The sequence below is a fragment of the Ceratotherium simum genome, chromosome 5 (assembly GCF_057802395.1).
Source record: "Ceratotherium simum simum isolate JZ-2026a chromosome 5, ASM5780239v1, whole genome shotgun sequence".
In the NCBI taxonomy this organism is placed as follows: domain Eukaryota; kingdom Metazoa; phylum Chordata; class Mammalia; order Perissodactyla; family Rhinocerotidae; genus Ceratotherium; species Ceratotherium simum.
Window position 1 is genome coordinate 83,616,048 of NC_141904.1, and position 12,691 is coordinate 83,628,738.

The 12,691-nt window shown below is 54.3% G+C and overlaps 1 protein-coding gene across 7 annotated transcripts; it reads left to right on the top strand.

Annotated features, from left to right (window-relative positions):
• The first annotated feature begins 783 nt into the window (after positions 1 to 783).
• On the top strand, positions 784 to 12,515 carry IL17RC (interleukin 17 receptor C). 7 transcript variants are annotated; one of them, XM_087431461.1, is made up of 20 exons: positions 784 to 1,112; positions 1,400 to 1,421; positions 1,619 to 1,771; positions 2,048 to 2,122; positions 2,213 to 2,322; positions 2,890 to 2,949; positions 3,293 to 3,404; positions 3,740 to 3,784; positions 5,583 to 5,722; positions 5,947 to 6,006; positions 7,621 to 7,675; positions 7,758 to 7,939; positions 8,035 to 8,085; positions 9,241 to 9,286; positions 9,442 to 9,563; positions 9,830 to 9,889; positions 10,422 to 10,470; positions 11,522 to 11,617; positions 11,733 to 11,771; positions 11,863 to 12,515. In XM_087431461.1, the coding sequence occupies exons 1-20, from the start codon at positions 1,008 to 1,010 to the stop codon at positions 12,489 to 12,491; spliced, it is 2,211 nt and encodes a 736-aa protein (XP_087287587.1). In that variant the 5' UTR covers positions 784 to 1,007; the 3' UTR covers positions 12,492 to 12,515. The 7 variants fall into 7 exon arrangements, with proteins under 7 accessions (XP_087287587.1, XP_087287589.1, XP_087287590.1 ...); XM_087431463.1 differs by lacking the exon at positions 11,733 to 11,771; XM_087431464.1 differs by lacking the exon at positions 3,740 to 3,784 and having other exon boundaries at positions 789 to 1,112.
• Positions 12,516 to 12,691: the final 176 nt, after the last annotated feature.

Sequence of the window (12,691 nt, forward strand, 5' to 3'; positions counted from 1 at the left end):
GGATGCTGAACTGGGGGAAGGGTCAGTACCACCCTGCCTGGGGGTTGTTATGCATCAGTTTGTGGGCCCAAATCCTCCACGTCCACACCCATGCCCAAACCCATCATGTTCTCACAAGCAACGCCTCCAAAAAGGCAAAGGAGGATCTGGAAATCTTGATCCTCACTGTGATTCTTCTGAGAGAAGAAAGGAAGAAACAGGTTCAGAAAGGTGGTGTTAGTCCATTGTCACACAGCCAGCGCATGGCAACAGCACAAATGGGACGCCTGTCTGCCTGGCTCTGGTGCCTGGGTTCCTTCCTCCCATACTACACTTGAGCATAGGCCAGGAAGTGGTGAAAATCCTACTTTCTGGTGCCCCTTGTCACTGCCTTTAGAGCTCCTGTCCCACAAAGGGTCACGGAGGCCCAGGGAGTATGTGTGAAGGGACCTGGGGTGCCCAGTAAGAGGGGACCCAGTGGGCCCCAGGATCCCAGGGCCTTTGTCGAAGGGTCATGTGGGAAGCAGAACTGCCCCAGGATTGCCCAGGCCCTGGAGTGCACTCGTCAGAGCCCTCCTCCTTAGGGACTCCCAGGGTGAGTAAGAGCTCCCTTACTCAGCCACGATGCTGCCACCCTCTCCAGGGGCCCCTCCCAGCCAGATGTCAGTGGAGGAGGAGGAAGAGGAGGAGGAGGAGAGGGAAAGAAAGGGGAGGCGAGGCTATCACCCCAGTCCAAGGCTGCTGGCTCCCAGGCCTGGTGTTAGTGGGAGGGACAGGGCGGGGCAGGAACAGCCGGCTCTGTGCCCAGAGCCAAAACGAAAGCACTCGGCTGTGCTGGGACTGGAGTCAGGATTCCCGGGAGAGGGAGTGCGCAAGCTGGTCGGCCCTGGGACCCTGAGGCTGGGGAGGGATTCCGGCCCCTCCTGCCTACAGGCTCTGGGCTGAGTGGGAGCAGAGGTGTGGTGTCTGCCCCCCTTCGGGGGGGCAGGACAGGGCCTCAGGCCTGGGTGCCACCTGGCACCTAGAAGATGCCCGTGCCTTGGTTCCTGCTGTCCTTGGCACTGGGCCGAAGCCCCGTGGTCCTCTCTCTGGAGAGGCTTGTGGGGTCTCAGGATGCTGCCCGCTGCTCTCCGGTGAGTCTGGGGCCCTGGCAGGGTTGGGGAAGGCTCAGGGTTCAGTCTGCTGCCCATCGAGGCCCTAGCCTGGCTCCTGTCACTGCCACCACCACCAGAACCGCCCTGGCTGGTCTGTCTGGTGCTGAGGCATGAGAGAAGACCAGGGAGGGGGCAAAGCTGGGTCTGTCGTCTTCTGGGAGGGGCTGGAATAGAGAACCCAGAAAGAGGTGGGCGGGGGTCTCAGGCAGGGAAAGATGGTTAGATTTGGGGGCATAAGTGCTGACTCTCCTTTACCTCCTTCCCAGGGCCTCTCCTGCCACCTCTGGGGTGAGTAGCCCTACTTTTAGAGAGAAAAGAACTTCCTAGGTTAGTGGAAGGGAGGGGAGCTGCCCTAGTCCCATACCTTCACCACCCACCCTCTGCCCAGGAAGAGCCCAAAGCTCTTTGGCCCTCCGGGGCTGTCAGGTGCAACCAAACTCTGGGTTCAGAACAGCCTCAGCTCCCATCCTTCCCTTCACGCACAGATGGTGACGTGGTCTGCCTGCCTGGGAGTGTAGTGTCCACCCCAGGCCCAGTGCTGGTGCCCACACACCTGCAGACTGAACTGGTGCTAAGGTGCTACCAGGAGACCGACTGCGACCTCTGTGTGCGCGTGGCTGTCCACTTGGCTGTGCACGGTGAGCATGTCATCCCGCGACGGTGCAGTGCCCATGTGAATGTGTCTGTGATGGGCCTGAGGACTAAGGAGTCTGTCAGGCAGCCCGGGGCATCCTCAGTGTTCTGCTGGAGGACACTGGCTGAAGGACCCCCAGGTCAGCCTGGTCTCCCTGTCCACCCCCATGCCCCAGGCCTGGCCCCTGCTTCCCAGCACTGGGCTTTCTGGAAGGAAGCCAAGCCCAAAGCGAGCCCAGGGCGGGGGGCCTGACCTCAGCCTCCCTCTTGGGTTCTTCCAGGGCCCTGGGAAGAGCCTGAAGATGAGGAAAAATTTGGAAAAGTAGCTGACCCAGAACTTGAGGAGCCTAGGAATGGTGAGGAGAGTCTTGCTGGCCCAGCTGCCCCACACCAGGGCCTTGCCTGTGGCCCCTGGTCCTGACTGACCCCTGCCCTGTTGCTCACAGCCTCTCTCCAGGCCCAAGTGGTGCTCTCCTTCCAGGCCTACCCTACTGCCCGCTGCGTCCTGCTGGAGGTGCGAGTGCCTGCTGCCCTCGTGCAGCCTGGTCAGTCTGTGGTATGTGAAATAATAACAATAACCACCTCCTAGACATGGAATCTGAAAAGTGCTTTCACGTGCGTTATCTCTTTAATCCTGATTCTGGAGGGCTGTGGGCAAGTCCTTTCAGCCCTTTATGCCTCAGTTTTCCTGTCTGTAAAGTGGGAATAAGAATAGTCCTACTTCATATGGCTGTTGTGAGAATTAAAGGAGTTGATACGTGTAAAACGCCTCGTGTCATGCCCAGCACTGAAGGGCCTCCGGAAGTTTCACTTTTCCTTTCTTTCGTAATCCCCAAAACTACCGTATGAACTAGGCACTACTATCACCCTCATTTTCCAGATAGAGAAACTGAGGCTTGGAGAGGGGAAGTCTGTGGGCTGGCTGCACTTTTCTGGGCTTCCTGCCATACCATGTCTGCTCCATGTACACACCATGGCGCAGGGTGCTGGGACTTCTCCCTACCTCAGGAGGCCACATGTGGCTGGAAGATGTATCTCCACTCGGGCCAAATCACTCAAACCCTTTGACTTCCCCTCCGGCCCCCAGCCCCCAGCTGATTTCCTCTTATCTGGAAAACTATAGAACGGGAGAGCATCTGCTGGCCCACCTCACAGGACAATTGTGAGGACCACTGAGGCACTGGTATGAGAACCACTTCCGTGGGAAGGGGCGTCCCATATTTGCATTGGGGTCACCCCTGAGCTTTGCCCCATGACCCAGGACAGTAGGGGTAGGGGCAGGGACTCAAATAGCTGGGGCTCTATCCCTGCCCTGCTGACACCCCTACTGAGGGTGTGTCCTTTAGAACTGGGGCCCTTGAACGACACTTTAGTGGTGGAATTTCGGGCCATACAGTATAAATAGAGTTATTGGTTGGAGAATAGGGAAGGGGGTGAGCAGAGTGGTCCTTGGAGAGGAGCCCAGAGCCCTTGGCCTAGATTCTGAGCCCCATACCACCAGCTTCCCACCACCTCTCTCCTCACAGGGCTCTGTAGTCTTTGACTGCTTCGAGGCTGCTCTGGGGACTGAGGTGCAAATCTGGTCCTACACTCAGCCCAGGTACCAGAAGGAAGTCAACCTCACGCTGCAACTGCCTGGTAAGTGGCCCCAGAGCCTCAGGGGCCCCAAGTCCTGGCCTCCCTGCTCTTTGTCCCCTCTAGCCACTACCCTTCTGCTTTCACCCCCTTCCTAGTCCCGTCCCGCCTCGGGCAAGGGTCTGAGGTCTCCTCCTCCCCAGAATCAGTCCCCCTTGCCTCTTCTCCCCGGGTGACATTGCTTTCCAGTGCTCGAGAAGCTGCTTTGGGGGCTGGGTAGATGTGGGTGGTATTTAGGGGACAGGGAGCCCTTCCCAGTGCTCCCCATGGGTTGGGTCGCCCCCCTTCTTTCTTTGGCCCCCCGCCCCACTGGAGGCTTTTCTGTGATCTCTCCCCAGACTGCAGGGGGCTGGAAGTCCGGGACAGCATCCAGAGCTGCTGGGGTAGGGGCTAGGGCAGTGGGGTGGGGAGGAGGGGGGCGGGGTCTGGAGTGTCAGGGACCCGTGGAGTCAGCCCCAGGTCCGGGTGCCACAGCCCAGAAGCTCCCAGAGCACATTCATTCATTCATGCATTCATTCATCACACATGAACTGCAGTAGCTCCTACTCTGTGCCAGGCACTGGGAATATAAAGGTGAATCTCTCACTCCTTATAGCAAATACTTATTAGTACCAGGGACATCTAGAGGCCCAAAGCATTGTCAAGATTTGGTGCACCCCCCATATATCAAAATAAAAATCATATTAAACCATAAAATAAGGGCTAAGAAAGTCAAGGTTTTGATGATTTTTCCCAGGCACTGTTTGGATTTTGTTTTTGCTTTCTTTATTTTTTGTTTTGTATTTTCTTTTCCTTGTTTTTTTTTTTTTTTGGTGAGGAAGATTGGCCCTGAACTAACATCTGTGCCAATCTTCCTCTATTCTGTATGTAGGATGCTGTCACAGCATGGCTTAACCAGCGGTGTGTAGGTCCATGCCAGGGATCTGAACCTGTGAACCCTGGGCCAAGGAGCGGAGCACGTGAACTTAACCACTGTGCCACTGGGCCAGCCCCTTGTATTTTCTTTTTTTATTGTGATATAACATACATACAGAAAAGTGTGTAAAGTGCATTAGTTTTACTGTCCAGTTCAATTAATTTTTACATATGTATACAAGGTGTAACTACCACCCAGATCAAGATATAAACATTGATCTTTTTTGAAAACTTAAGTTATTTCAACTTCATTTTCTTGTTGGTTCCTTAAACTTATCTTGGCCTGCCTCTTTGGTAATTCATTAAAGACTACTCAGCACCAGAGCTTTGAGGACATATATTTCATGCCTTTATTCATTCAGTAGACATTGATTAACTTATTCAACAGATACTTTGAGTGATTACTTTGCCCAAGGCATAGCCCTAGGCACTGGAGATAAATCAATAAACAAAACTGACAAAAATCCCCGCCCTCACGGAGCTGACATTCTAGCTGGGAGTCAGGGTCAGTGTGGGGGAGATGGAGGACACAATAAATACATGGGGTTGTGGAATATGCAATAAGTTAGAACATGATTAGTGCTATGGGGAAAATGTAGGGAAGGCGGATACAGAGGGAGGGATATGGAGGGAGTTGCTGGGATCAGGGAAGGCCTCACTCTAGTGAGCAAAGACCTGAAAGAGGTGAGGGAGGAGCCAGGTGGGTATCTGAGGGAAGAGGGTTCCATGCAGAGGGAGCTGCCAGTGCAAAGGGCCTGAGGCAGGAATGTGTCTGGTGTGTTTCTGTATCAGTAAGGAGGCCAGTGCGTCTGCAGCAGATTAATTAAGGACAAGAGTGCTAGGAAATGAGGTTAAGAGTGGTTACAGCAGCCAGATTGGGTAGGGCCTTGCAAGCCATTGTAAGGACTCTGGCTTTTACTCTGGGAGTAATATAGGGGCCATCAGAAGGTTCTGAGCAGAGGAGAATGATTTATTTTACAGTGGTTACAAGATCCTTTGAACGGCTGCAGAGGGAGAAGCAGGAAGAAGAGTTGTCTCAAGACCACACACTGGGGCCTACATGAGCGCCTCTAGACAGCAGCTCCTGGGCCGGCTGCTGGGGACAAAGTCTGGTCTGAGATGGGGACTCAGGCTCTACCTTACAGGAGATTCTTTAAATCTAAGGGATTTAAAGAAACTCCAAAGGGTCACTCGGCAGGTATGGCCCAGGCTTGGGTGTGCAGAAGAGGTGGAGGAAGTCTGTCTCTCTCTTTGCTTCCCCCACAGCCCTGCCCTGGCTCAGCGTGACTGCAGACGGCGACGATGTGCTCCTGGTACTGGATGTCTCTGAGGAGCAGAGCTTTGGCCTCTCCTTGTACTGGAACCAGGTCCAGGGCCCTATAAAACCCTGGTGGCACAGAAACCTGGTGAGGCCTCCCCCTCCCCAAATCCATTCCCGTTCTAGGACGATGCTCCTGCTAAGGATGTGAGTGCATTATGAATGGGGACCCTTGAAGAGGACACAGCGACTCACACCTAAAGCAAGGAACATTGGTGGGGGAACTGCTGCCTGCCTGGTGTCCTCAACTTTGGCCTCCAGCCTTCCTCCTCCTTATCTTCTCCAACTTCTCCCCTTCTGCTTGTCCCACAGACTGGGCCGCAGACCATTACCTTGAACCACACAGACATAGTTCCCTGCCTCTGTGTTCAGGTAGGAGCAGAGTCCAGCTGGGTGCCAGGGGAGGGGGATTGGGGAGTTGGTGTGGGGGGTGGCCCTCACTTTCTTGGTCTCACCATCCTCCACACTCCTCTTTGAAGCGGAAACTGTGACTCCTTAGGGTGACTGGCCCTCCCTTGACCTTTGCTGTCCTATGCCTTCTGGCTGTTGCATGCGCTGAATGCTCTTCCCGATCTTCTATCCACTTATGGATCCCTACTTATGCTTCATGGCCCTGTGCAGATGTCACCTCTTCCTTGAAGCCTTCCTCTACTCCTCCAATTCCCTCTTTGTGCTCCCCTGAGGGTACAGCATGTGCTGTGAATTCAGACTGGTTTGAATCCTGACTCTTGCCATTTGCTACCTGTGTGACCTTGGGCAAGTCACTTCACCTCTCTGAGCCTGTTTCCTATCTATAAAATGGGAAGAATAACAGTGCCAGCCTTATAGGGCTGTTATAAGGAAGTGTGCCACATTCAGGCTCATACATGTTGGCTCTTTCCTCTCCCTTTGATTGCACATTTAATTCGTCATCAGGTTCCATCTATTTTACCTTTGACATTAATGTCTCTCATTCTCTTTCCCTCTCCTTTCCATCTCAGCCCAGTTGGGGCTTCTATCATCTCTCCTCTAGACTGTTTCAATAACTTCTGGCCCCACCTCCTTTCCTGTAGCTTCGATGGCATTCCGGCCCATATTCTGACCCCCAACTGAACCTCTCCACTGTATCTTTCCCATGATTCCCCTCTACGAGAATTTCGTTACATCCAGATGGAGCTACTTATCAAGATACACTCACCTCTGTGCTTTTGCTCAGGCGGGTCCAACTACCTGAAATCCCTCACTTCTTTTCCATACAACCAAATCCTTCCAGCTCAAATGTCACCTCTTTCCCAAAGCTTTTCCCCAACCTCCTGGCCTCTCTTTTCTCCAAATCCCCTTGCACTTCTGTCCATTTATCACTTCCTTTTTTATTTGGACACCTATTTAATTTCTTCTTGTACACAACAAACATTCAATAAATTAGTGATCAATTTATTAACTTATATACGTTTTATCCTTACTACACCTGTGCATTTGTCATTTCCTTGAAGGCAAGAAAATAATATCTAATTCAAATTTAGTAACTCCCCCAGATCCTTGCACAATGCCTGGGACATAGTAGGTGCTCTTAATTAAAGGCTTGCTGACTAAATTAATATATTATTTTTAGTGCTAAGCACATAATGGGTGCACTTTAAAAGTCTACTGAAAGAATAAACGAATGTATCCTTAACACTAGCACAGTGCCTGGTACATAGTAAGTTTTCACAAAGTGATCGTGGATTTCATTATTGAGTGTCCCTTGTGCCAACCATAGTGGTAAGACACGTAGTAGGTACTCATTAAGAGTTTGTTAAATGAAGATGTTGCCAGATGTTGGCATAGGGTTTACTGAAAGAATAAATGTGTGCATCTCTAGGGCCTTGCAAAGGGTGAAAAGACCGAGCAAGTGTTTGTGAAACATCAGGTGAATGAATGCGTCCCCAGTGCCCAGCAGAGGCCCTAGCACATGTTCCTGGGGGTTGGCTGGCTTGAACTGACCTTTGGAGCTTGTTTCTTTTCCAGGCGTGGACTCTGGAGCCCGACTCCGTCAGGACGAACATCTGCCCCTTTAGGAAGGGTGAGCGGACCGGCCGGGGCCAGGGTGCGAGTGGTGCGGCCGGCGGTTCCCAGTGTGTAGCGAGCCCACCTTCTCCCTGCAGACCCCCGCGCACACCGGAACCTCTGGCAAGCCGCCCGCCTGCAGCTGCTGCCCCCGCGGGGCTGGCGGCTAGACGCACCGTGCTCACTCCCGGCCCAGGCCACACTGTGCTGGCAGGCACTGGGTGGGGGCCCCTGCCAGCCTCTTGTCCCGCTGCTGCCCAGAGAGAATGTCACTGTGAACGTAAGCGAGGCCGCGGCGGCTCCTGGGGTCGCAGATGGAAGGGGAGCCCAGCGGGGGTAGCTTTCCTGACCCAATCCATTCCCCTCTTTCCACAGATGGCCCTTGAGTTCCCTTTGCTGAAAGGCCACCCCAACCTCTGTGTCCAGGTAAGAAAGGGGATGCCAGAGTGCTCGTGCAGACCCTCAGAGAAGTCACAGTGCTCTGGACTCACTTTATCCTTGGGTCCCTGGAGCAGAGCGGTTACCTGCTTCCTCTTTAGGAGTTCCACTGTGTCTTTACTCTAGCAGTGCATGGGACCCTGGGCAAGTCACTTCCCCTCTCTGACCGTCAGTCTCGTCTGTTTAATAGGATGATAATAATTACTTCATAGCATAGTACTGAAGATTAAACAAGAGAAGTGCTTCACTTGAGGGACTGGTACAGACTAAATGCTCAACAAATGCCAGCTGCTTTCTTTATTGCTATCATTATCCAATTTCCCTACCTGTAGAAGGGGTTGCTCTCCAACTTCAAAGGGTGATTCTGGGGCCGGCCCCGTGGCTTAGTGGTTAAGTGCTCGCGCTCCGATGCTGGCGGCCTGGGTTTGGATGCTGGGCACGCACCGACGCGCCGCTTCTCCGGCCATGCTGGGGCCGTGTCCCACATACAGCAACTAGAAGGATGTGCAACTATGACATACAACTATCTACTGGGGCTTTGGGGGAACAATAAATAAATAAAATTAAAAAAAAAAAAAAGGGTGATTCTAAACATATTCACGCAAGATTTACTGAGCTTCTGCTATGTACCAGGCACTGTTTTAGGCACTTGGGATTGATAGTCAGTGAATAAAACCAATAAATATTCCCACTCTTATAGAGCTTATGTTCTAATGGAGAAAGGCAGACAATAGGTATAATAATTATTATGGGATGTTAAAATTGTATATAAATACTATGGGAAAAGGTGGGGAAGGATAAGGGAGGATTGGGGCTGCAATTTCAAGTGGGGTGGTCAGGTGAGGCCTCTTGGAGAAAGTGGTTAGATGAGAAGGGAATGTATAAAGTGCTTGGTCAGACATGAAAAGAGCTAATGTAGGGGCATAAGGCCCTTTAGCACAGATGACCTCACAAGGCTGAGGCTGAGAAAGATGGAGTGACTCCTAATCACCCAACCTTGAAGCCATATCTGCCTAAGGTCAGGTCCAGAGTGCAGACCCCCTAACCCGACAGGCCTCCCCTTGCCTGTGCCTTCTCTTCTGTTCTTTCTGGCCTTGACTCTTGCTTTTCCTTGTGTCCCTAACCCTGGCCCCTTCCAAGCAGGTGAGCAGCTGGAAGAAGCTGCAGCTGCAAGAGTGTTTGTGGGCTGGTGAGTGGGGCTGGGAGAGGCTGGGGCAGGGCTGTTGCAATTGGGGTAAACTCCGGAAGTGCCAGCTCCTGGGGGTGAAAGTCAGGCATGGGGGGGCAAGTGGCAGCCCCCAGCAAGGTTGGGTCTCACTCAGAGTGGGCTTTCACCCCTTCCAGACTCCCTGGGGCCCCTTAAGGATGATATGCTGCTGGTGGAGACACGAGGTCCCCAGGACAACAGATCACTCTGTGCTTTGGAACCCAGTGGCTGCACCCCACTGCTCAACAGGGCCTCCACGGTGAGAACGGGGGGCTCTCCTCCATGTACCTCCCCAGCTCCATCTCAAACCTTGCCTCAAATTTTCCCTTTATCCAGTTTTTTCCCTCCTCTGTGCCAGGCCCTGTGCTAGTCTCTGGGAATGTGGGGGTGACTCAGACCTGGGCCCTGTTCTCAGTGGCCTCTCAAAAGTCTCCCAGCACCCCCCATATTCTGCCCAGGTGCAGCCTGGTAGTCTCCTAGGTGTAGTACCCCTAGGTGACAGCCCCCTACCCCTTGGCTTGGCAGAGGGCAGCTCGCCTCGGAGAGCAGTTACTACAAGACCTGCGGTCAGGCCAGTGTCTGCAGGTGAGTAGGTGGCAGGAGGGCCCCACCCCAATGCCCAAGGGCAATGGCCCTCAAACTCTGTCCTTGACCTCTTCCACCTCTTCCTGTGACTAACAGAGGGCACCAGGGAAACTTGCTCTTCCTAGGCAGGGGCCTCCTCACTGTTCCTCTAGCACCCACCCACCATCTATTTGTGCTTATTTTGTGTCCAGCCCTGGGGAAGCTAAGAGTTGAAGAAGCATAGTTCTTGTCCCCAAGTTGCTCACTGCTGGCTGGAAACCGGTAAACAGATAACCACATTCCCATGTGCTAAGCATTGGGTGCCAGGGAGAGCTTTAAGGGTCTCTTCATGTGGACCGGATCTGGCATGGAGGCAGGCACAGTCCAGGCAGTAGGCACAGCATAAGCAAAGGCAGAGCAGCTTGCCAGAAGCTGCTGTGTGGGGGGAAATATGCAGGGAGGCTGGGAGTTTGGAGATCAGGCTGGCCAGAACTTGATGGATGTTGAACACCAAGCCAGGGGCTCTGGATGTGGTTTTGTTTGTCTCTTACAGCTGTGGGATGATGACCTGGGAGCACTGTGGGCCTGCTCAATGGACAAGTGTGAGTATTACTAGAACTGCCGTTCTTCTCTGTACCAGGAGCTGGAATTTTGACAGGGACCACTCCTGGGGGCAGCACACACAATGGTCTTGTCCTTCCCTGGCTCAGATCAGTCAGATGGTCATTCCTTCATTCATTCAAAAGCCATGATGAGTGTTTGCAGGGATCCCAGCATCACCAAAAAGACCCAATCCCTGCTCCCACCCAGCCGTAGAAGGCTAGAAAGACATTAGCCAAAAATCACTTACATTTAGTAAGTGTGAGCTGTTGAAACACTCACTATAGAGTAAAAGTGTCCAAAGCCATGAATCATATAATGTGGACCGACCTCAGGGGGGTGAGGAGGTCAGGGGAAAGGTTCCAGCTGAACTCTGAAGGGGGGGAGAGATGCATTTTTGCGAAGACGGTAGGGTGCTTTTTTGAGGAACTCCAAGGTCGCCAGTGTGGCCAGAGGGTCTTAGGAGGCAGGCCTCTGTCATGAGATGAGGACACAAGGGCCATGTAGGGCTTTGGAAGGCAATGTGAGGAATTTAGATTTTATCTTAACAGTAGCAGGAGCTTACTGAAGGGCTATAACCAGATTTGTATTTTGAAAAGCTCTCTGGGGCTGCCATGTGTTGAATAGATTGGAGGCAAAAAAGAGGTCAGGGACACCAGTTAGAAGGCTGTTGCAGTCATCCAAAGGAGAGAAGTCCAGGACCCAGCAATCCTAGTCTTAGGGGACAAGAATATGGGTTGACATTTGAGCACTATGCCCGGCATTGTGTTAGGTGCTTTCTGTGTATTAATATATTTAGTTCTCACAACTCCTCTATGTAGCAGGTACTATTGTTATCCTAATTTTACAGAGGTGAAAACTGAGGCAGAAGGTGAAGTCACTTATCCAGGGCCACCCAAGAAGATGGATCTATGTTCATATACTGGCTCTGCCACTATGTGCTGTGGACTTTGGGCAAATCACATCATTTCTCTGAGCCTCCGTTTTTCTCCTCCGTGAAGTGGAATGAAACTGTAAGGGCTCTAACTATCCTGTCTTCCCCTCTGGGTCTAGACATCCATCAGCGCTGGGTCCTGGTGTGGCTGGCCTGCCTACTCTTTGCCGCTGCGCTTTTCCTTCTCCTCCTTCTCAAAAAGGACCACGTGAAAGGTGAGTGCTTCCTGGCTCCCCATTCCCCAGGGCAGGGCTCGAGTGGGCCCGCGAGTTTGCCAAGAGAAGGCGGGGGCTCAGCTCACCGGCTGCCTCCGCCCCTCTACCCAAACAGGGTGGCTGAGGCTCTTGAAGGAGGACGTCCGCGCGGGGGGTGAGTGTGAGCGAGCGCGGGCGGGGACCGCCCCCGCGGGCCGGGCCTCGGGCCATCTCACTTCTTCCCTCCCCTCTGTTCTCTCTGGCAGGGACCGCCAGGGGCCGCGCGGCTCTGCTCCTCTACTCCGCCGACGACGCCGGCTTCGAGCGCTTGGTGGGCGCTCTGGCGTCGGCGCTGTGCCAGCTGCCGCTACGCGTGGCCGTGGACCTGTGGAGCCGCCGTGAGCTGAGCGCGCAGGGGCCCCTGGCCTGGTTCCACGCGCAGCGGCGCCAGACCGTGCAGGAGGGGGGCACGGTGGTCCTGATCTTCTCGCCCGGGGCCGTGGCGCTGTGCCACGAGTGGCTGCAGGACGGGGCGCCGGCGCCCAGGGCGCACGGCCCGCACGACGCCTTCGCCGCTTCGCTCAGCTGCGTGCTGCCCGACTTCCTGCAGGGCCGGGCGCCCGGCCGCTACGTCGGGGCCTACTTCGACAGACTGCTGCACCGGGACGCCGTGCCCGCCCTCTTCCGCACCGTGCCGGTCTTCTCCCTGCCCTCGCAGCTGCCCGACTTCCTGGGGACCCTGCAGGGGCCCGGCGCCCCCCGCCCCGGGCGGCTCGGGGAGAGGGCAGAGCAAGTGTCCCGGGCCCTGCAGCCCGCCCTGGACAGTTGCCTTCGTTCCCCGGGAACCCCAGGGACTGCACGCGGGATGGGACCGGAGGCAGGGGACAGGACTTGAATAAACGCAGACGCTATTTTTCTATCCCTGTCTCCCACGTCTCTGTGACCGAGCCGCTAGCCTGACACACCGCCCGGGTCGCGCATCCCCGCCCCCCTTTAACTCCCGGACAGGTGCAGCCCGGCGCCGCCTCTGCTTGGCTGGCGTCGAGTGACGCAATGGCACATGGCCCGCCACCATTGGCTCTGGCGTGGGCTCCG